Source organism: Pelobates fuscus, chromosome 8 (assembly GCF_036172605.1).
Source record: "Pelobates fuscus isolate aPelFus1 chromosome 8, aPelFus1.pri, whole genome shotgun sequence".
In the NCBI taxonomy this organism is placed as follows: domain Eukaryota; kingdom Metazoa; phylum Chordata; class Amphibia; order Anura; family Pelobatidae; genus Pelobates; species Pelobates fuscus.
This window is the reverse complement of record NC_086324.1, coordinates 173,616,437-173,638,893: the sequence shown is the minus strand read 5'-3', so window position 1 is coordinate 173,638,893 and position 22,457 is coordinate 173,616,437. Positions and strand designations below refer to the sequence as shown.

General features: G+C 46.0%; 1 protein-coding gene across 1 annotated transcript; it reads left to right on the top strand.

Moving 5' to 3' along the window:
• The first annotated feature begins 346 nt into the window (after positions 1-346).
• LOC134571378 (serine protease 27-like) lies at positions 347-21,870 on the top strand. Its single transcript, XM_063429579.1, has 5 exons — positions 347-546; positions 5,385-5,659; positions 5,888-6,057; positions 6,326-6,589; positions 21,760-21,870. The coding sequence occupies exons 1-5, from the start codon at positions 347-349 to the stop codon at positions 21,868-21,870; spliced, it is 1,020 nt and encodes a 339-aa protein (XP_063285649.1).
• The last annotated feature ends 587 nt before the right edge of the window (positions 21,871-22,457 follow it).

Here is a 22,457-nt window from a genome sequence, read left to right as displayed (position 1 = left end):
AAATAGGGCTGGACAGTGTCAATTAATGGGACATAGTCACCAAAATCACTTTAGCCTTATGAAGCCGTTTTAGTGTATAGACCATGCACCTGCAGTCTCAATGCTCTTATCTCTGCCATTTAGGAGTTAAATTACTTTGTATTAAACCTAGAGACAGGGGCAGAAACAGAACCCATATGATGGATTTTATACCTCACTTAATAAAACTGCCCCCAGTGACTCTGTCACAATCTGAGTCTAATACATCATTGTTTCCCCCTAATAAACCTTACCTCAGACTGACTGATGTGTTGTGATGGCTGAATATATTGAATATATGGGTTTGTGAATTCATTGTTATGTCTCTATGTTGCCTGCTTTACACGTTTTAACGTTTCTTGCAGTTTGTGGGAGACCGATAATCTCTGATCGCATTGTGGGAGGCTCTGATTCCACAAGGGGAGAATGGCCGTGGCAGGTCAGCCTGTACTTTGATGGATTGCCCTCGTGTGGTGGAAGCCTTATCGCAAATTCCTGGGTGATGTCGGCTGCTCATTGCTTCACTTTGTAAGATCATAACTACATAGAACTCTGCTGCATAACACCCTTTAGACATGGTTTCCTAACCTGGTGTAATGTCTAGTGATTAATATTGAATAATAGGAACTATTCATAACCTTCAAGAAGATGTATCCTACACATAACATGTGTGTAACGGCACCCCCAGGCATAAAAGGGGTTAAAAGCCGTTTAGTAGATCTTCCCCTTCCAGAGATACAGGCACAGCTACTGCAGAACACCAAACTCTCGAACTGGATACAAAATAGCACTCCAACTCCCGAACTGGAACCTCACTAATAGCTGCTAGCAGACGAACAGGAAAAGCAGACAATCAACTTACACTCCTGGCAATCAGTCTCTAACAGCATACAGTAAATCCCCCCAAGAACGAGACTAGGCTCCGTGTTGAGGGTCAAGCAGTGGTCTGTTTTGATTAACACTCACAGACTTTTATGCAAGTCCACATGCAAGGGGACATCCCACAGGGAGGGACAACATGTAACCAATCCCGTACAGTAAAACATAAAACACATCCAGAACAAACACATAAAATCCTCTCCTCTGCCTGTGATATAATTACTGAACACAATGGGTTAATGTAATTTATCACAGGCAGGAAAAATACAGTTTTTACAGCATATTCATAACTTCTAAAATATACATCACATTCACATAAAAATTATATATTCACAATCAATCCATTCAGGGGAACAACATATCAAAACATGGCATGAATCAGACCAGGGGTTCAGAAGTTAGTAAAGTATCTTTTGGGGCCTGGCTGGCAGCATAGCTATCTGGCCCAAACCGGTTTTACAGAGCCCTCTATCCTGGAGACAATGGGGAAAATAATCCAATTATATTCAGGGATAGAGGCAGACTCCATTGAGCACATGTTACCAGTAAAACACAAAAGGATACAAAAATACATAACTCCTATCATACTGAATTGAACGGGCCAAATCTCCCAGGGTCCATAGTCACAGGGCAACCAGGCTCCTCCAATGCAATGTGGCGAGATTGGTCTCGTCACATCTCTCCCCTTTTCCAAACAGACTAACAGGGTATCTGACCTCCTGATGGTCAGTGCCCTTGTTAGTCCAGCAGCCCACGCACAAAACACAATCAGCCGTACAGCCCACCCACAATAAATGGTTACTACACCTGGGTAGAGGAGAACTTTGTCCAGGTAGGTGGCCTTGGTGGGTTGCTGAGTGGTTGCTGAGTGGTTGCTGAGTGGGCAGAGACCAGCAGTACTCTGCCCTGGTGCCAGGGCTACCATGGAAGTAGCCTGGTTGGAGCCTGGTTGTGGGAGGGGGAGACCGACTGTCTCCCCTTTAGATACACAGCTCTGCTGCTAGAGACCGACTGTCTCCCCTTTGGCTATACAGCTCTGTCGTGGGGGGGGCAGGACCGACTGTCCCTACCCCCTGTGCTGTAAGTGCAGAGACCACGGTCCCATCTGCACAGTTGTGGGGCTTACTGTCTCCCCCTGGTATGTTAAGCTGCCGCTGGGGAGAGGGGGTAACAAGCTCCTCTCCCATATATACTTCCAGCCGTGGGGAGGGAGACTGACGGTCTCTGCTCCCAATACAGAGTCCTGCTGCTGGGGAAAGGAGACTGGGCTCTCTATTCCCTGTAGGATACTCTGCCGCTGGGGAATGGAGACTGGGCTCCCAATTCCTTGCTGTATCTCCCGCTGGGGAATGGAGACTGGGCTCCCAATTCACTGCTGTATCTCCCGCTGGGGAATGGAGACTGGGCTCCCAATTCCCTGGAATTCACTCTGCTGCTGGGGGACAGAAGCAACTATCTCTGCCCCCTGTATCTCAGCCTGCCGCTGGGGAATGGAGACTGGGCTCCCAATTCCCAATACATCACTCTGCCGCTGGGGAATGGAGACTGGGCTCCTAATTCCCAATAAATCAACACGGCCGCTGGGGAATGGAGACTGGGCTCCTAATTCCCAAAAAATCACGCTGCTGCTGGAGGGCAGGAACAACTACCTCTGCTCCCTGTAACTCAGCCTGCCGCTGGGGAGGGAGGACGCTGCTCTCCCCTCCCTTCACTTCACACTGCCGCTGGGGAAAGGTGACCGGGCTCCCAATTCCCTGCAGGACCGGCGGAGAAACCTCGGTCCCATCTCCACCGGCCACCTGGGGTTCTTCCCAGTAAAACTTTACTCTCTCGTCCCAGCTGAATGGGTCTGGCTCTGGGTCTGTCACTCTGCTCTCCTGCTGAGCCTTCTCACTGCATTGAAACAGCTGTGGTAGCTCTGTTCTAGCTCCATCTCCCGGGTCACCAGGTGGACCAGGTCTTGCTCAATCTAGTGAGTGTCGTCCCAGTCATACCTGCTCTCCCTCCACTCCAAGAGATCACTGAACTGGGCTTGTGTAGGGCTCCCAAATTCGAGCTCTGAAAAAGACTCCCATAACAAGCCAGGACCATCAAACTCCTCTCGCTCTGGCTTGTCATGCTCGGCTGTCCAGGGCAGGTACTGTGCCCCATACCACCGGAGCGCCTGGTAGGCATCTTCCAGCCATATTATTATTATTATATTATATTATTTATAGAGCGCCGTCAAATTCCGCAGCGCTTTACAATGGGTGGACGAACAGACATGTAGTTGTAACCAGACAAGTTGGACACACAGGAACAGAGGGGTTGAGGGCCCTGCTCAATGAGCTTACATGCTAGAGGGAGTGGGGTAAAATGACACAAAAGGTAAGGATAGTATTAGACTAGTGACAGTTGCAGAAGAGGAATCAGTTGGGAGCTATTAAGAGTTTAATTGATACGCTTTTATGAAAAAGTGGGTTTTTAATGATTTTTTTGAAGGAGTGGAGACTGGGTGAGCATCTAACGGAGGAGGGAAGCGAATTCCACAGGAACGGTGCAGCCCTCGAGAAGTCTTGAAGGAGAGCATCAGAGGTGGGAGTACGGACAGAAGATAGACGTAAGTCTTCAGCAGATCATAAGGGCCTAGACGGGACATACTTGTGTATAAGGGAGGATAGATAGGTGGGAGCAGCATTATGTAGACATTTGAAAGCAAGAACCAGAATTTTAAATTGAGCTCTATATTTTATACGAAGCCAATGTAGGGACTGACAGAAGGGTGAGGCATGGGAGGTGCGGGCGGACAGGAAGATGAGCCTCGCCGCCGCATTCATTATGGACTGTAACGGCGCAAGTTGGGAGCATGTAAGACCACTGAGAAGCGGATTACAGTAGTCAAGGCGAGAGAGTACAGTGGAATGGACCAACACCTAGGGGCGGATGCGCGCAATGTTTTTGAGATGGAAACGACAGGATTTGGTGATAGAGTGAACATGAGGCTTGAAGGAGAGGTCGGAGTCAAAGAGAACACCTAGGCAACGAGCCTGCGTGGTGGAGCTGATATCTCCTGCCATACCCGGAGCTCCAATTCCTTCACCCATTCCTCCAGGGGCTGCTCTCCCAGGAAGGGCATCCGCAGGGCTAGTCGCTTCTGCAATCGCTGGTCTTCCTTGGGGAGTCTCTCGCCCCGCTGGTACTCCGCAATACCCAGTGCCTGGTACCAGATGCCTTTGTGAACTGCATCTCAGTCATCCATGGCACCCTCATCGTACTCCACTGCTGGTTCCATCCTGGTGCTGTCAGGGTCGCTGTACTCGGACATGCATTGCCCTCAAATTGTAAAATCCACAGAATGGTGTCTCCTGTAGCTGTCCTTCTGGCTGTGTGAACGATCCCGCCGCTTTCCACCAATTGTAACGGCACCCCCAGGCATAAAAGGGGTTAAAAGCCATTTAGTAGATCTTCCCCTTCCAGAGATACAGGCACAGCTACTGCAGAACACCAAACTCCCGAACTGGATACAAAATAGCACTCCAACTCCCGAACTGGAACCTCACTAATAGCTGCTAGCAGACGAACAGGAAAAGCAGACAATCAGCTTACACTCCTGGCAATCAGTCTCTAACAGCATACAGTAAATCCCCCCCAAGAACGAGACAAGGCTCCGTGTTGAGGGTCAAGCAGTGGTCTGTTTTAATTAACACTCACAGACTTTTATGCAAGTCCCCATGCAAGGGGACATCCCACAGGGAGGGACAACATGTAACCAATCCCGTACAGTAAAACATAAAACACACCCAGCACAAACACATAAAATCCTCCCCTCTGCCTGTGATATAATTACTGAACACAATGGGTTAATGTAATTTATCACAGGCAGGAAAAATACAGTTTTTACAGCATATTCATAACTTCTAAAATATACATCACATTCACATAAATTATATATTCACAATCAATCCATTCAGGGGAACAACATATCAAAACATGGCATGAATCAGACCAGGGGATCAGAAGTTAGTAAAGTATCTTTTGGGGCCTGGCTGGCAGCATAGCTATCTGGCCCAAATCGGTTTTACAGAGCTCTCTATCCTGGAGACAATGGGGAAAATAATCAAATTATATCCAGGGATAGAGGCAGACTCCATTGAGCACATGTTACCAGTAAAACACAAAAGGATACAAAAATACATAACTCCTATCATACTGAATTGAACGGGCCAAATCTCCCAGGGTCCATAGTCACAGGGCAAGAGGCGGGCACCCAGGCTCCTCCAATGCAATGTGGCGAGATTGGTCTCGTCACAATGTGTTCTCTGCTAGTCTGCAATATTGTTTAATATAATGGTGTATATGTGGCGGTATCTATCACTATCTTCAATATTATGTAATATAATGTGCTTTGCCAATCATTGGTTATCAATGTGGAATGTGTTATAATACAAATAACCTCTTGTTATAAGCTCTCACTATCCAACATCGACTATCTCACCATCTGCTTACAGGTCAGACAATTGTTCCTCATACAGAATATACCTTGGGGCGTATCAGCTGTCAAACCTTCAAGACCCAAATGTAGTGTCCATTGGGATAAAGCAGATCATAAAACACCCAGACTTCCAATATGAAGGTTCGAGTGGAGACATTGCCTTGGTAGAGTTGGAAGTGGCTGTCCAATACACCAGTTATATCCTTCCTATCTGCCTCCCATCTCCAACCATCAACCTGCCGGAAGGAACCACCTGTTGGTCCACAGGCTGGGGACACACTCAAGCTGGAGGTGAGATGGCTTTACAATTGGTGTTTTGTAACTGACGGGAGTTCTGGAATTGTAGGTTGTCCATTTACATAGAATGGCTTGGTAATTAACCTGGTTACAATTGAGAACATTAAGAACGATTGACTGGCGGGAGAGAAAAAACTTTGTTAAAATGATAACTTGTTGTTATTCAGTCAGTGTTCCGAGTGTCTTATACTTTGTTCTTCACTTTCTTTCTGATCCCCATAGTTGCCCTCACAGACCCTAAAACCCTTCAGGAGGTGGAGCTTGCCCTAATTAATAGGACCACTTGTGAAGCCATGTACCAGGTCAGTCTGCACTATAGTGCCCAGTACCAGCTCATCCAGGATGATATGATCTGTGCCGGCTACAAGGAGGGTCAGAAGGACGCCTGCCAGGTACACAAACACATTTCACTTTTGTTTTGTGCTTTGTCTTTCTGTATTCGCCCGCTCTTTTTGTCAAAGCATCTTCTCCTGACTCACTGTTTTCATCTTTTATATGGATGTTTCTCCCCTGTCTTCCTACATTTTCCTCTAAATGTGTTGCTTTGTTTCCAAGGTAACCTAATCTAATCTAACTCAATTTCTGATAATATGGAGTTCTCTCTCTTGCTCAGATACTTGTAGAGTTGCGTGCTTGATGATGCCATTTTCTTCCATCCAGGGGGATTCGGGTGGTCCATTTGTGTGCAACATTAACAATGTCTGGCTACAGTTTGGAATAATTACCTGGGGTGTGGGTTGTGCCAAAGCTTATAGCCCAGGTGTCTACTCCAGAGTTCAAACGTACCTTGATTGGATAAAGAGCTATGTGCCTTCAGTCAGTATCAGTGACGGGGGACTCGTCCAGACGCAAAGTAGTCTTCTGAACTCAACACAGGCCCAGATGATCTCCCTCTCAGAATCCAGCAGCATTAACCCCACGCAGGTGTGGAGATATTCGACTGTAAATTCTACTGCAGCTCGAGTGGATCTGTCTAAAGGTGGAGCTCAGCTACACACAGTGTCCATGCTTGGGCTATTGATAAGCCTTACCTGTGTATGGATCAAGGTTGCATAAGAAACTTCAGGGATGCAGTGACCTGACTTACAGAATACAGAGACATCTCTTTAAGCTGAGATATCCCAAGGTGAGGAAGCATTTCAATGCAAACACATTGATGGTATAATGTTGAATCCTACTGCAGGACAGAAATCTGTTGAAATAACACAGACAGCACTAATTAGTGGAGCAAAGTGATGCTATTCTTTACAAGGGATGCAACACCGAAAAATGTATTCTACGTTTTGGACTTCCAAACAAATCACAGAAAACACTTTGTGTGCAATTTAATTTGACAACAGTAACTGCTTTGTGTATTTATTCTGTAAATATTTTTTATATCTATTGGATCCTCCCACTAATTTAACTTTCATCTAAGATATAAAATGTACACATTTAATGGTTTACCTTTTTTTTTTCCTCATTCACCCAATAAAATTCAGACTGGTTTTAGTATAAAAAAAAAAAAAAACCTGTCAAGGCTACACACAACCCATACAGAGCCAGGTAGATCAATCTTATATACAACCATCTGCACATATCTCTAGTGTTGTTTTGTGCAAGCGCATCATTGGCACAACCTCTTTCCCCCTCCCACCAGTGTCCCAATTCACAGGATGTCAAAGTTTGGAACTATGTGCGCGCAACATGCAAAATTCTAAAATAAGGGTTCTGTAATATTCCAGTACACACAGCACATTACTGGGGGCTCTGTAATATTCCAGTACACACAGCACATTACTGGGGGCTCTGTAATATTCCAGTACACACAGCACATTACTGGGGGCTCTGTAATATCCCAGTACACACAGCACATTACTGGTGGCTCTGTAATATCCCAGTACACACAGCACATTACTGGGAGCTCTGTAATATCCCAGTACACACTGCACATTACTGGGGGCGCTGTAATATCCCAGTACACACAGCACATTACTGGGGGCTCTGTAATATTCCAGTACAGCCTGCTGTTTACTGGGGGCTCTGTAATATCCCAGTACACACTGCACATCACCGGGGGCTCTGTAATATCCCAGTACACACTGCACATTACTGGGGGCGCTGTAATATCCCAGTACACACCGCACATTACTGGGGGCTCTGTAATATCCCAGTACACACAGCACATTACTGGGGGCGCTGTAATATCCCAGTACACACATCACATTACTGGGGGCTCTGGAATATCCCAGTACAGCCTGCACATTACTGGGGACTCTGTAATATTCCAGTACAGCCTGCACATTACTGGGGGCTCTGTAATATCCCAGTACACCCTGCACATTACTGGGGGCTCTGTAATATCCCAGTACACACTGCACATTACTGGGAGCTCTGTAATATCCCAGTACACACAGCACATTACTGGGGGCTCTGTAATATACCAGTACACACTGCACATTACTGGGGGCTCTGTAATATCCCAGTACACACTGCACATTACTGGGGGCTCTGTAATATCCCAGTACACACAGCACATTACTGGGGGCTCTGTAATATCCCAGTACACACATCACATTACTGGGGGCTCTGTAATATCCCAGTACACACTGCACATTACCGGGGGCTCTGTAATATCCCAGTACACACTGCACATTACTGGGGGCTCTGTAATATCCCAGTACACACAGCACATTACCGGGGGCTCTGTAATATTCCAGTACACACAGCACATTGCTGGGGGCTCTGTAATATCCCAGTACACACAGCACATTACTGGGGGCTCTGTAATATCCCAGTACACACATCACATTACTGGGGGCTCTGTAATATCCCAGTACACACTGCACATTACCGGGGGCTCTGTAATATCCCAGTACACACTGCACATTACTGGGGGCTCTGTAATATCCCAGTACACACAGCACATTACCGGGGGCTCTGTAATATTCCAGTACACACAGCACATTGCTGGGGGCTCTGTAATATCCCAGTACACACAGCACATTACTGGGGGCTCTGTAATATCCCAGTACACACTGCACATTACTGGGAGCTCTGTAATATCCCAGTACACACAGCACATTACTGGGGGCTCTGTAATATCCCAGTACACACTGCACATTACTGGGGGCGCTGTAATATCCCAGTACACACAGCACATTACTGGGGGCTCTCTAATATCCCAGTACATACTGCACATTATTGGGGACTCTGTAATATCCCAGTACACACTGCACATTACCGGGGGCTCTGTAATATCCCAGTACACCCTGCACATTACTGGGGGCTCTGTAATATCCCAGTACACACTGCACATTACTGGGAGCTCTGTAATATCCCAGTACACACTGCACATTACTGGGGGCTCTGTAATATACCAGTACACACTGCACATTACTGGGGGCTCTGTAATATCCCAGTACACACTGCACATTACCGGGGGCTCTGTAATATCCCAGTACACACTGCACATTACTGGGGGCTCTGTAATATCCCAGTACACACAGCAAATTACCGGGGGCTCTGTAATATTCCAGTACACACAGCACATTACTGGGGGCTCTGTAATATCCCAGTACACACAGCACATTACTGGGAGCTCTGTAATATCCCAGTACACACAGCACATTACTGGGGGCTCTGTAATATCCCAGTACACACTGCACATTACCGGGGGCTCTGTAATATCCCAGTACACACTGCACATTACTGGGGGCTCTGTAATATCCCAGTACACACAGCACATTACCGGGGGCTCTGTAATATTCCAGTACACACAGCACATTGCTGGGGGCTCTGTAATATCCCAGTACACACAGCACATTACTGGGGGCTCTGTAATATCCCAGTACACACTGCACATTACTGGGAGCTCTGTAATATCCCAGTACACACTGCACATTACTGGGGGCGCTGTAATATCCCAGTACACACAGCACATTACTGGGGGCTCTCTAATATCCCAGTACATACTGCACATTATTGGGGACTCTGTAATATCCCAGTACACACTGCACATTACCGGGGGCTCTGTAATATCCCAGTACACCCTGCACATTACTGGGGGCTCTCTAATATCCCAGTACATACTGCACATTATTGGGGACTCTGTAATATCCCAGTACACACTGCACATTACCGGGGGCTCTGTAATATCCCAGTACACCCTGCACATTACTGGGGGCTCTGTAATATCCCAGTACACACTGCACATTACTGGGAGCTCTGTAATATCCCAGTACACACTGCACATTACTGGGGGCTCTGTAATATACCAGTACACACTGCACATTACTGGGGGCTCTGTAATATACCAGTACACACAGCACATTACTGGGGGCTCTGTAATATACCAGTACACACAGCACATTACTGGGGACTCTGTAATATCCCAGTACACACAGCACATTACTGGGGGCTCTGTAATATCCCAGTAAATACAGCGCATTACTGGGGGCTCTGTAATATCCCAGTACACACAGCACATTACTGGGGACTCTGTAATATCCCAGTACACACAGCACATTACTGGGGACTCTGTAATATCCCAGTACACACTGCACATTACTGCGGGCTCTGTAATATCCCAGTACACACAGCACATTACTGGGGGCGCTGTAATATCCCAGCACACACAGCACATTACTGGCGGCACTGTAATATACCAGTACACACTGCACATTACTGGGAGCTCTGTAATATCCCAGTACACACAGCACATTACTGGGGGCTCTGGAATATTCCAGTACACACAGCACATTACTGGGGGCTCTGGAATATCCCAGTACACACAGCACATTCCTGGGAGCTCTGTAATATCCCAGTACACACAGCACATTACTGGGGGCTCTGGAATATCCCAGTACACACAGCACATTACTGGGAGCTCTGTAATATCCCAGTACACACAGCACATTACTGGGAGCTCTGTAATATCCCAGTACACACAGCACATTACTGGGGGCTCTGTAATATCCCAGTACACACATCACATTACTGGGGACTCTGTAATATCCCAGTACACACAGCACATTACTGGGGACTCTGTAATATCCCAGTACACACAGCACATTACTGGGGACTCTGTAATATCCCAGTACACACAGCACATTACTGGGGACTCTGCAATATCCCAGTACACACAGCACATTACTGGGGACTCTGTAATATCCCAGTACACACAGCACATTACTGGGGGCTCTGTAATATTCCAGTACACACCTGCACATTACTGGGGGCTCTGTAATATCCCAGTACACACATCACATTACTGGGGGCTCTGGAATATCCCAGTACACACATCACATTACTGGGGGCTCTGTAATATCCCAGTACACACTGCACATTACTGGGAGCTCTGTAATATCCCAGTACACACAGCACATTACTGGGGGCTCTGTAATATCCCAGTACACACATCACATTACTGGGGGCTCTGTAATATCCCAGTACACACAGCACATTACTGGGGGCTCTGTAATATCCCAGTAAACACATCACATTACTGGGGGCTCTGTAATATCCCAGTACACACATCACATTACTGGGGGCTCTGGAATATCCCAGTACACACATCACATTACTGGGGGCTCTGTAATATCCCAGTACACACAGCGCATTACTGGGGGCTCTGTAATATCCCAGTACACACAGCACATTACTGGGGGCTCTGTAATATACCAGTACACACAGCACATTACTGGGAGCTCTGTAATATCCCAGTACACACAGCACATTACTGGGAGCTCTGTAATATCCCAGTACACACAGCACATTACTGGGGGCTCTGTAATATCCCAGTACACACATCACATTACTGGGGGCTCTGTAATATCCCAGTACACACAGCACATTACTGGGGGCTCTGTAATATCCCAGTACACACAGCACATTACTGGGGGCTCTGTAATATACCAGTACACACAGCACATTACTGGGGACTCTGTAATATACCAGTACACACAGCACATTACTGGGAGCTCTGTAATATCCCAGTACACACATCACATTACTGGGGGCTCTGTAATATACCAGTACACACAGCACATTACTGGGGACTCTGTAATATACCAGTACACACAGCACATTACTGGGAGCTCTGTAATATCCCAGTACACACATCACATTACTGGGGACTCTGTAATATCCCAGTACACACAGCACATTACTGGGGACTCTGTAATATCCCAGTACACACAGCACATTACTGAGGACTCTGTAATATCCCAGTACACACAGCACATTACTGGGGACTCTGCAATATCCCAGTACACACAGCACATTACTGGGGACTCTGTAATATCCCAGTACACACAGCACATTACTGGGGGCTCTGTAATATTCCAGTACACACCTGCACATTACTGGGGGCTCTGTAATATCCCAGTACACACATCACATTACTGGGGGCTCTGGAATATCCCAGTACACACATCACATTACTGGGGGCTCTGTAATATCCCAGTACACACTGCACATTACTGGGAGCTCTGTAATATCCCAGTACACACAGCACATTACTGGGGGCTCTGTAATATCCCAGTACACACATCACATTACTGGGGGCTCTGTAATATCCCAGTACACACAGCACATTACTGGGGGCTCTGTAATATCCCAGTAAACACATCACATTACTGGGGGCTCTGTAATATCCCAGTACACACATCACATTACTGGGGGCTCTGGAATATCCCAGTACACACATCACATTACTGGGGGCTCTGTAATATCCCAGTACACACAGCGCATTACTGGGGGCTCTGTAATATCCCAGTACACACAGCACATTACTGGGGGCTCTGTAATATACCAGTACACACAGCACATTACTGGGAGCTCTGTAATATCCCAGTACACACAGCACATTACTGGGAGCTCTGTAATATCCCAGTACACACAGCACATTACTGGGGGCTCTGTAATATCCCAGTACACACATCACATTACTGGGGGCTCTGTAATATCCCAGTACACACAGCACATTACTGGGGGCTCTGTAATATCCCAGTACACACAGCACATTACTGGGGGCTCTGTAATATCTCAGTACACACAGCACATTACTGGGGGCTCTGTAATATCCCAGTACAGCCTGCTCATTACTGGGGGCTCTGTAATATCCCAGTACACACAGCACATTACTGGGGGCTCTGTAATATCCCAGTACACACAGCACATTACTGGGGGCTCTGTAATATCCCAGTACACACAGCACATTACTGGGGGCTCTGTAATATCCCAGTACACACAGCACATTACTGGGGGCTCTGTAATATCTCAGTACACACAGCACATTACTGGGGGCTCTGTAATATCCCAGTACAGCCTGCTCATTACTGGGGGCTCTGTAATATCCCAGTACACACAGCACATTACTGGGGGCTCTGTAATATCCCAGTACACACAGCACATTACTGGGGGCTCTGTAATATCCCAGTACACACAGCACATTACTGGGGGCTCTGTAATATCCCAGTACACACAGCACATTACTGGGGGCTCTGTAATATCCCAGTACAGCCTGCTCATTACTGGGGGCTCTGTAATATCCCAGTACACACAGCACATTACTGGGGGCTCTGTAATATCCCAGTACACACAGCACATTACTTGGGGCTCTGGAATATCCCAGTACACACTGCACATTACTGGGGACTCTGTAATATCCCAGTACACACTGCACATTACTGGGGGCTCTGTAATATCCCAGTACACACAGCACATTACTGGGGGCTCTGTAATATCCCAGTACACACTGCACATTACTGGGGGCTCTGTAATATCCCAGTAAACACATCACATTACTGGGGGCTCTGTAATAATCCAGTAAACACATCACATTACTGGGGGCTCTGTAATATCCCAGTACACACATCACATTACTGGGGGCTCTGTAATATCCCAGTAAACACATCACATTACTGGGGGCTCTGTAATATCCCAGTACACACAGCACATTACTGGGGGCTCTGTAATATCCCAGTACAGCCTGCTCATTACTGGGGGCTCTGTAATATCCCAGTACACACAGCACATTACTGGGGGCTCTGTAATATCCCAGTACACACAGCACATTACTGGGGGCTCTGTAATATCCCAGTACACACAGCACATTACTGGGGGCTCTGTAATATCCCAGTACACACAGCACATTACTGGGGGCTCTGTAATATCCCAGTACAGCCTGCTCATTACTGGGGGCTCTGTAATATCCCAGTACACACAGCACATTACTGGGGGCTCTGTAATATCCCAGTACACACAGCACATTACTTGGGGCTCTGGAATATCCCAGTACACACTGCACATTACTGGGGACTCTGTAATATCCCAGTACACACTGCACATTACTGGGGGCTCTGTAATATCCCAGTACACACAGCACATTACTGGGGGCTCTGTAATATCCCAGTACACACTGCACATTACTGGGGGCTCTGTAATATCCCAGTAAACACATCACATTACTGGGGGCTCTGTAATATCCCAGTAAACACATCACATTACTGGGGGCTCTGTAATATCCCAGTACACACATCACATTACTGGGGGCTCTGTAATATCCCAGTAAACACATCACATTACTGGGGGCTCTGTAATATCCCAGTACAGCCTGCTCATTACTGGGGGCTCTGTAATATCCCAGTACACACAGCACATTACTGGGGGCTCTGTAATATCCCAGTACACACAGCACATTACTGGGGGCTCTGTAATATCCCAGTACACACAGCACATTACTGGGGGCTCTGTAATATCCCAGTACACACAGCACATTACTGGGGGCTCTGTAATATCTCAGTACACACAGCACATTACTGGGGGCTCTGTAATATCCCAGTACAGCCTGCTCATTACTGGGGGCTCTGTAATATCCCAGTACACACAGCACATTACTGGGGGCTCTGTAATATCCCAGTACACACAGCACATTACTGGGGGCTCTGTAATATCCCAGTACACACAGCACATTACTGGGGGCTCTGTAATATCCCAGTACACACAGCACATTACTGGGGGCTCTGTAATATCCCAGTACAGCCTGCTCATTACTGGGGGCTCTGTAATATCCCAGTACACACAGCACATTACTGGGGGCTCTGTAATATCCCAGTACACACAGCACATTACTTGGGGCTCTGGAATATCCCAGTACACACTGCACATTACTGGGGACTCTGTAATATCCCAGTACACACTGCACATTACTGGGGGCTCTGTAATATCCCAGTACACACAGCACATTACTGGGGGCTCTGTAATATCCCAGTACACACTGCACATTACTGGGGGCTCTGTAATATCCCAGTAAACACATCACATTACTGGGGGCTCTGTAATAATCCAGTAAACACATCACATTACTGGGGGCTCTGTAATATCCCAGTACACACATCACATTACTGGGGGCTCTGTAATATCCCAGTAAACACATCACATTACTGGGGGCTCTGTAATATCCCAGTACACACAGCACATTACTGGGGGCTCTGTAATATCCCAGTACAGCCTGCTCATTACTGGGGGCTCTGTAATATCCCAGTACACACAGCACATTACTGGGGGCTCTGTAATATCCCAGTACACACAGCACATTACTGGGGGCTCTGTAATATCCCAGTACACACAGCACATTACTGGGGGCTCTGTAATATCCCAGTACACACAGCACATTACTTGGGGCTCTGGAATATCCCAGTACACACTGCACATTACTGGGGACTCTGTAATATCCCAGTACACACTGCACATTACTGGGGGCTCTGTAATATCCCAGTACACACAGCACATTACTGGGGGCTCTGTAATATCCCAGTACACACTGCACATTACTGGGGGCTCTGTAATATCCCAGTAAACACATCACATTACTGGGGGCTCTGTAATATCCCAGTAAACACATCACATTACTGGGGGCTCTGTAATATCCCAGTACACACATCACATTACTGGGGGCTCTGTAATATCCCAGTAAACACATCACATTACTGGGGGCTCTGTTAGAATTGAAAAAATTAGAATTGAAAAATGTAAAGTAATATACCTTTTTACCTAAAATAAGCAGTCAGTAATAACATTAATATGTTAAAGCAAATGTAAGATAATGGTGGTGAGTAGAAGGTGGCAGTAAATTTGAAGAAAGAAATAGTAAGTTCAAATAAGTTCAAGTAAAAACTAATGGTAGTATTATCAGTGAACAGAAGGTGGCAGTATATTCACAGATAAAGAGTTAGGTTTAAAAGAAATACAATTTTAGTAATGGTAGTAAAAAAATCAACCACTAGATGGCACTATGTTCTCAAGTTATACAATAATGGACTGCTAGTACTCCACTTAACCCCTTAACCTCCCTGGCGGTATGATTATGTCAGGAATTTTGTACCAAAAGCGGTACCATTTTTTTGCATTTGAATTACCCGCCCAGTTCCGCCCCATGTCAGGCATGTCAATCAAATTTTAATTAATCAAATCACATAATTACGTTAAAAGATTATTTAAATATACATGTAGAATTTTAATATATATGCATTTATAGGTATTTAAATTCTACGTGTATACTAATGTAATCTTTTATGTAATTATATGTATTTATCTATATATATATATTTGCGTTATTTGTATTTTATATATATATAGATATATATAGAATGTCATTCTAAGTGTATTTTGTTACCGATATATATATATTTTTTTTTTTTTATAATTCTTTATTTTTGTTGTGCAGGTGAGTACATAGGATAGTCATACGCCACAACAGCGTGCATTTATATTTGAACATAGGTGAAACAGTGGCATAGAGAATTTGCACATATTTTGTTTTGAAGAGCATATTGATAAGCTAGGCAGTTATGTCTGAACTATAATAAACAGTTTGCTAAGTAACTCGCTTGTTTAAGTGGTAAACAGTAGAGGGTCGGACAGCTAATTCTGTCTCATAACTAAAAGGTAACTTCGCTGATATATCTATAAATCAATGCTTTTTATTTTTCTATTTGGTGCTCGCTTAGACTAGCTGAAACATAAGGCTAAGCTTAGTCTGGCCATAGCATATATGTTAAACGTGAGGTGGCAGACAGATCAGAGAATGCATATAATTAGGCAAAACATTAGAGAATAAAGCAAGAACAACATATTACTAGCCCCCCAAGCCTGCCCGTCTCCATTGCCTGATTAGTTACAGGGCAGTTGATAATTACATGGCATTGTCACCCCTGCTGCTGTAGTAATAGTAAGTGCAGTTGATCTGGACGTGAAATAAAAGTCTCTAGTGCCAAAACAAGTACTCGGTAGGTGTTTGAGTCAGAGGTGATAGTCAGGCACCATGCTAGAGACCAAGTCCCATTCTCCCCCTCGTCCGGCGCCATGCACGGGCAGAGCAAGGTTTCCGAGTTTGTGGACTCTTCGTTAGTCTGGCAGGGTACCTTGGTTCCATGGGTGTTGCAGCTGGAGCCCCTCTGGATTTGCCCGGACTAGCCCTCCTCGCTTGTTGTGAACCTGAGCTGCGATGTAGCTGCGAGGACTGCATGGAATGTTTCCATGCTGTACCCGGCATATCTCGCCGGACTTGCTTTGCGGGCTGTCGTCGAGGTGGATGGCGTGATGGTGCATCGCTTTCCGTTGCCGCCATCTTGTAAGGTAGGCCTTGGGGGTCTCGTGCTGCCTCTTCTCCTCTCTCTTGAGCTTTCCAGGGGGGGGGCAGGCCGGGATGACCCCCCCGGCCCACAGGGGGGGGAAACGGGACCGGCAAGCCCCTCAAAAAGCCGGTGTGTGGCAGTTGGGGAGGGAGGCAGGGAGGCGGCCGTCCACCCCGCTCTCCTCCCGAGTAGGCCGCAGCTCCCGAAGCCCTGTGCCCCCTTCAGGGGACCCAAAGCTCCCGATCTCGGGGTCCACCGCCTCTTCCACCACCGTGTGGATATCTTGTGGGCTCATGTCGAGTACCAGGGCTGAGAAGTTGGCTTAACAGGCCAGATTTCTGCGGAGCCTGTCCTGCATGCGACCGGTCAGCATGGCGGTCCGGCCCCGCCCCCGATATATATATATTAATAACAAAATACAGTTAGAATGAAATTACATATGCATATATAATTTATATTAAATTTTGTTTCAATATTTTATTTATTTATTTTATTATTTTATTTATTTATTATTTTAATGATACGTATTTATATATATATATGTACATCTATTATATATATAATATATATACATATTATATATATGTAACGTCATTCTAAGTGTATTTTAATATTAATATATATACTTATATTAATATTAAAATACACTTTGTATGACGTTACATATATATAATATGTATATATATTATATATATAATATATATACATATTATATATATATATAAAAATATATTTAATTTATTTTTACACTTGTCTTTTTTTATTTTTTTTATACTTCCCACCAGCAGGGTATTGATATTTCAAACAGTCCCCCTGCTGGCAGATCCACAGCCAGCTATAGAGGGCCATGTGATCGCTCTTTGAGAGCGATCACATGGCCCCCGGGGGCCTGATTTGCTGTGGGAGGGCTGCCTGGGCTGTGAGGCAGTCCTCCCGAAGCGGATCGCGGCGGAGGTAAGTAAATCTTACCTCCGGGGGCTCTGTTATCTACCCCGAGCGTGACTCGGGGTTACCGCTTCTGGCAGCGAAAATTAACCCCGAGTCACGCTCGGGAATACCGCCAGGGAGGTTAAGGACACATGACGGGAATATTCCGTCATGATTCTATAGTTCCCCCCCATTGTGATTTATGACCCCCACCCACTGCGCAGGGGTGGGGGCCGGGGGGAGGACAGTAGGTCCACCCCCTCATTCTTTTTATGGCCCCCACCCACCACGCAGGGGTGGAAGCAGGGGGGAGGACAGTAGGTCCCCCCCCCAGTGTGTATCAGGGTCCCTGAGGACAGTTGTCAATCCATATCTGCCAAGTGACCCTATGTAGGGGGGACAATCCCTATTCTGCTCTGTCTCAGTGTGTATCAGGGATCCTTAGGATAGGTGTCAATCCATATCTGCCAAGTGACCCTATGTAGGGGGGACAGTCCCTATTCTGCTCTGTCTCAGTGTGTATCAGGGATCCTTAGGATAGGTGTCAATCCATATCTGCCAAGTGACCCTATGTAGGGGGGACAGTCCCTATTCTGCTCTGTCTCAGTGTGTATCAGGGATCCTTAGGATAGGTGTCAATCCATATCTGCCAAGTGACCCTATGTAGGGGGAACAGTCCCTATTCGGCTCTGTTTCAGTGTGTATCAGGGATCCTTAGGATAGGTGTCAATCCATATCTGCCAAGTGACTCTATGTAGGGGGAACAGTCCCTATTCTGCTCTGTGTCAGTGTGTATCAGGAATCCTTAGGATAGGTGTCAATCCATATCTGCCAAGTGATCCTATGTAGGGGGAACAGTCCCTATTCTGCTCTGTGTCCATGTGTATCAGGGATCATTAGGATAGGTGTCAATCCATATCTGCCAAGTGACTCTATGTAGAAGGAACAGTCCCTATTCTGCTCTGTGTCAGTGTGTATCAGGGTCTCTGAGGACAGGTGTCAATCCATATCTGCCAAGTGACCCTATGTAGGGGGAACAGTCCCTATTCTGCTCTGTGTCAATGTGTAGCAGGGAATATTTCCCTGTATAACAATGTTTGGCATTTAGTGAATATTCCCCTATATAACAATGTTTTGCATTTAGAATAAAAAAAAAAAATGATTGCAGCTTCCGAATGAATCTAAAATGGATGCTGTACAGGAGGTGGGAGGATCTGAGAGGGAGGGTCTGCTGCTGATTGGCTGGAATGTGTTTGCTGACTGTGAGGTACAGGGTCAAAGTTTACTCAATGATAAAGTATAGGGGGCGGATCGATCCGCGCATATGTTCGCCCGTTGTGGCGAACATGAACACGCTATGTTCGCCAGGAACTATTCGCCAGCGAACCGTCCAGGACATCACTACTTACGAGTTGACAAACCCACACATTGCAATGGAAACTTGCAGCAATCTTCCTGCAATGCTAAAGTATGGTTTGTAGTATGGTTTGTAGTATAGTTTGTAGTAAGACTGGACCTACTCTAATACTACCATCATTATCTAGGCACCATGGACTAACACCACTGTGCCGACAAAGAAAGATATGCTTGCTAGTAGAAGCACTCCATAAATCTAATCAACCAGGTGGGTGATTTTGCAGTTTTGACATGACCCTAGAATGAAATCCATCAAAATGTTCACGAGTGGGCTAGTGGACCCTTTCCTGGCATAATGTAGAGTCCAACTGTCTGCGTCCAAACTGTAGGTTGACTACTGGTACAATCTTTAAAATCCTTCCTGCTCTGCCTATTAGTGGTTACCCTGACAGCTACTAGATGTTGCTTCCACTTCCAGAATCACACCTGACTCAATGCATGAGGATATTGAAAGTTCAATCAATGCTTCTCATTGCTGTGCATTACGTCTACTATGCTTGTCTATGAGAACCATTTGATTGGACAAAAATGGTCATCAGACCTGATAACCTCAGTACAGGCTGAATGTCCTCCTCAGAAGAGCCTGTCTCAGTGTTGGGTTACAGGTGAGTAAAGTGCTATTTGTTTTTTTGTTTTTTGTTTTTATTAAAAGGCAGGTCTGAAGATTATTAGACAAGACTAACATTACTAGTTTTTAAAGATACAGGGAATGACACAGTATCTGCATTTCTATTTTTTTTTTTTTTTTTTTTGCACAGTCCACATGCCAGCACCCATTCTACCAACTGCCAACAGGGCAGGTACAGGGGATTATGGACACAATGGCTAAGGCGACAGAGGATTAGAGGACCAATGATGCGTTAGAAAGAATGAACCAGGGCTAGGGTTACGGGGAATGAAACAGCGCTAGAGGAACAGAGTGGTAAAAGGTTAAGGAGATTGGGGATTAGAGGAACAGAGTGGTAAAAGGCTTAGAGGAACAGAGTGATAAAAGGCTAAAGAGATAGGGGATTAGAGGATTAGAGGAACAGAGTGATAAAAGGCTAAGGAGACAAGTGATTAGAGGAACAGAGTAATAAAAGGCTAAGGAGACAGGGGATTAGAGGAACAGAGCGATAAAAGGCTAGGGAGACAGGGGATTAGAGGAACAGAGTGATAAAAGGCTAAGGAGACAGGGGATTAGAGGAACAGAGTGATAAAAGGCTAAGAAGACAGGGGATTAGAGGAACAGAGTAATAAAAGGCTAAGGGGACAGGGGATTAGAGGAACAGAGTGATAAAAGGCTAAGGAGACAGGGGATTAGAGGAACAGAGCGATAAAAGGCTAAGGAGACAGGGGATTAGAGGAACAGAGTAATAAAAGGCTAAGGAGACAGGGGATTAGAGGAACAGAGTAATAAAAGGCTAAGGAGACAGGGGATTAGAGGAACAGAGTAATAAAAGGCTAAGGAGACAGGGGATTAGAGGAACAGAGTGATAAAAGGCTAAGGAGACAGGGGATTAGAGGAACAGAGTGATAAAAGGCTAAGGAGACAGGGGATTAGAGGAACAGAGTGATAAAAGGCTAAGGGGACAGGGGATTAGAGGAACAGAGTAATAAAAGGCTAAGGAGACAGGGGATTAGAGGAACAGAGCGATAAAAGGCTAAGGAGACAGGGGATTAGAGGAACAGAGTAATAAAAGGCTAAGGAGACAGGGGATTAGAGGAACAGAGTAATAAAAGGCTAAGGAGACAGGGGATTAGAGGAACAGAGTAATAAAAGGCTAAGGAGACAGGGGATTAGAGGAACAGAGTGATAAAAGGCTAGGGAGACAGGGGATTAGAGGAACAGAGTAATAAAAGGCTAAGGAGACAGGGGATTAGGGGAACAGAGTAATAAAAGGCTAAGGAGACAGGGGATTAGAGGAACAGAGTAATAAAAGGCTAAGGAGACAGGGGATTAGAGGAACAGAGTGATAAAAGGCTAGAGAGACAGGGGATTAGAGGAACAGAGTGACAAAAGGCTAACGAGATAGAAGATTATAGGAAGAGTGTGGTAAAAGGCTATGGGGACACAGTCACACAGGCTAAGGGCAAGGGGAGATAGGGTATATCTTAATCTTTAAAATGTCCCTCTACTTCTGGTTCTGTCAGGTGGCTGAGGAAGCTCTCCAAGGCAGGAGGGATGCTGTCCTTGGTGTGAAAAGGTTCCTCGGACAGCTGTCTGGCTCACCAAGGAGGTGGAGAACTGAGCACTGTGCCTAGGTGTCTGCTGTCTTGTACTCTGGTTTGCCAGGACCCCTGGGGGTGCTATGGGGAGAAAGGCAGGAGTCGTGTCCTCCTGACATAATTTATGAGCCAGTTGAACAAAATTGTGGCCTAGGCACTCAAGGATCAGTTAATTGCCTGGGCCATACTTTTGTTCAACTTTCACGGTAGGGGCAGCCAACCCCAGGTCTGGTTGCACCAGCATTTTACTTAGAGTGCAGATTTCCTTGTTTTGTTTATATCATTTATGGGCCAGGCCGCCATGGTGGAGCCCTGCAGGGCCTGGAGGAATAAGAGGAGGCAGCAGGGAGTATGGCAGGTATTTTAAAAGTCCAAGTCTTCGGTCAGTGGCCAAGGATTGAGATTTGTGACCCACTCGGCATTTGTCTTTGCTGCCTTGTGGAAGTGCCACGCTCCTTACATGTGTATTAATTGTAGTCGCAGATGGCAGCCCTGTAGGCAAGTGGGTACTGTAATGGTAAATAATATGAGAGGAACTAATGTCAGAGTTAGATTAAATGGAGCATTTAGTGTAGTGAATTACCAGCTTGAGAGGGTTATAGTTGTGGTATAAGGGGTGGACG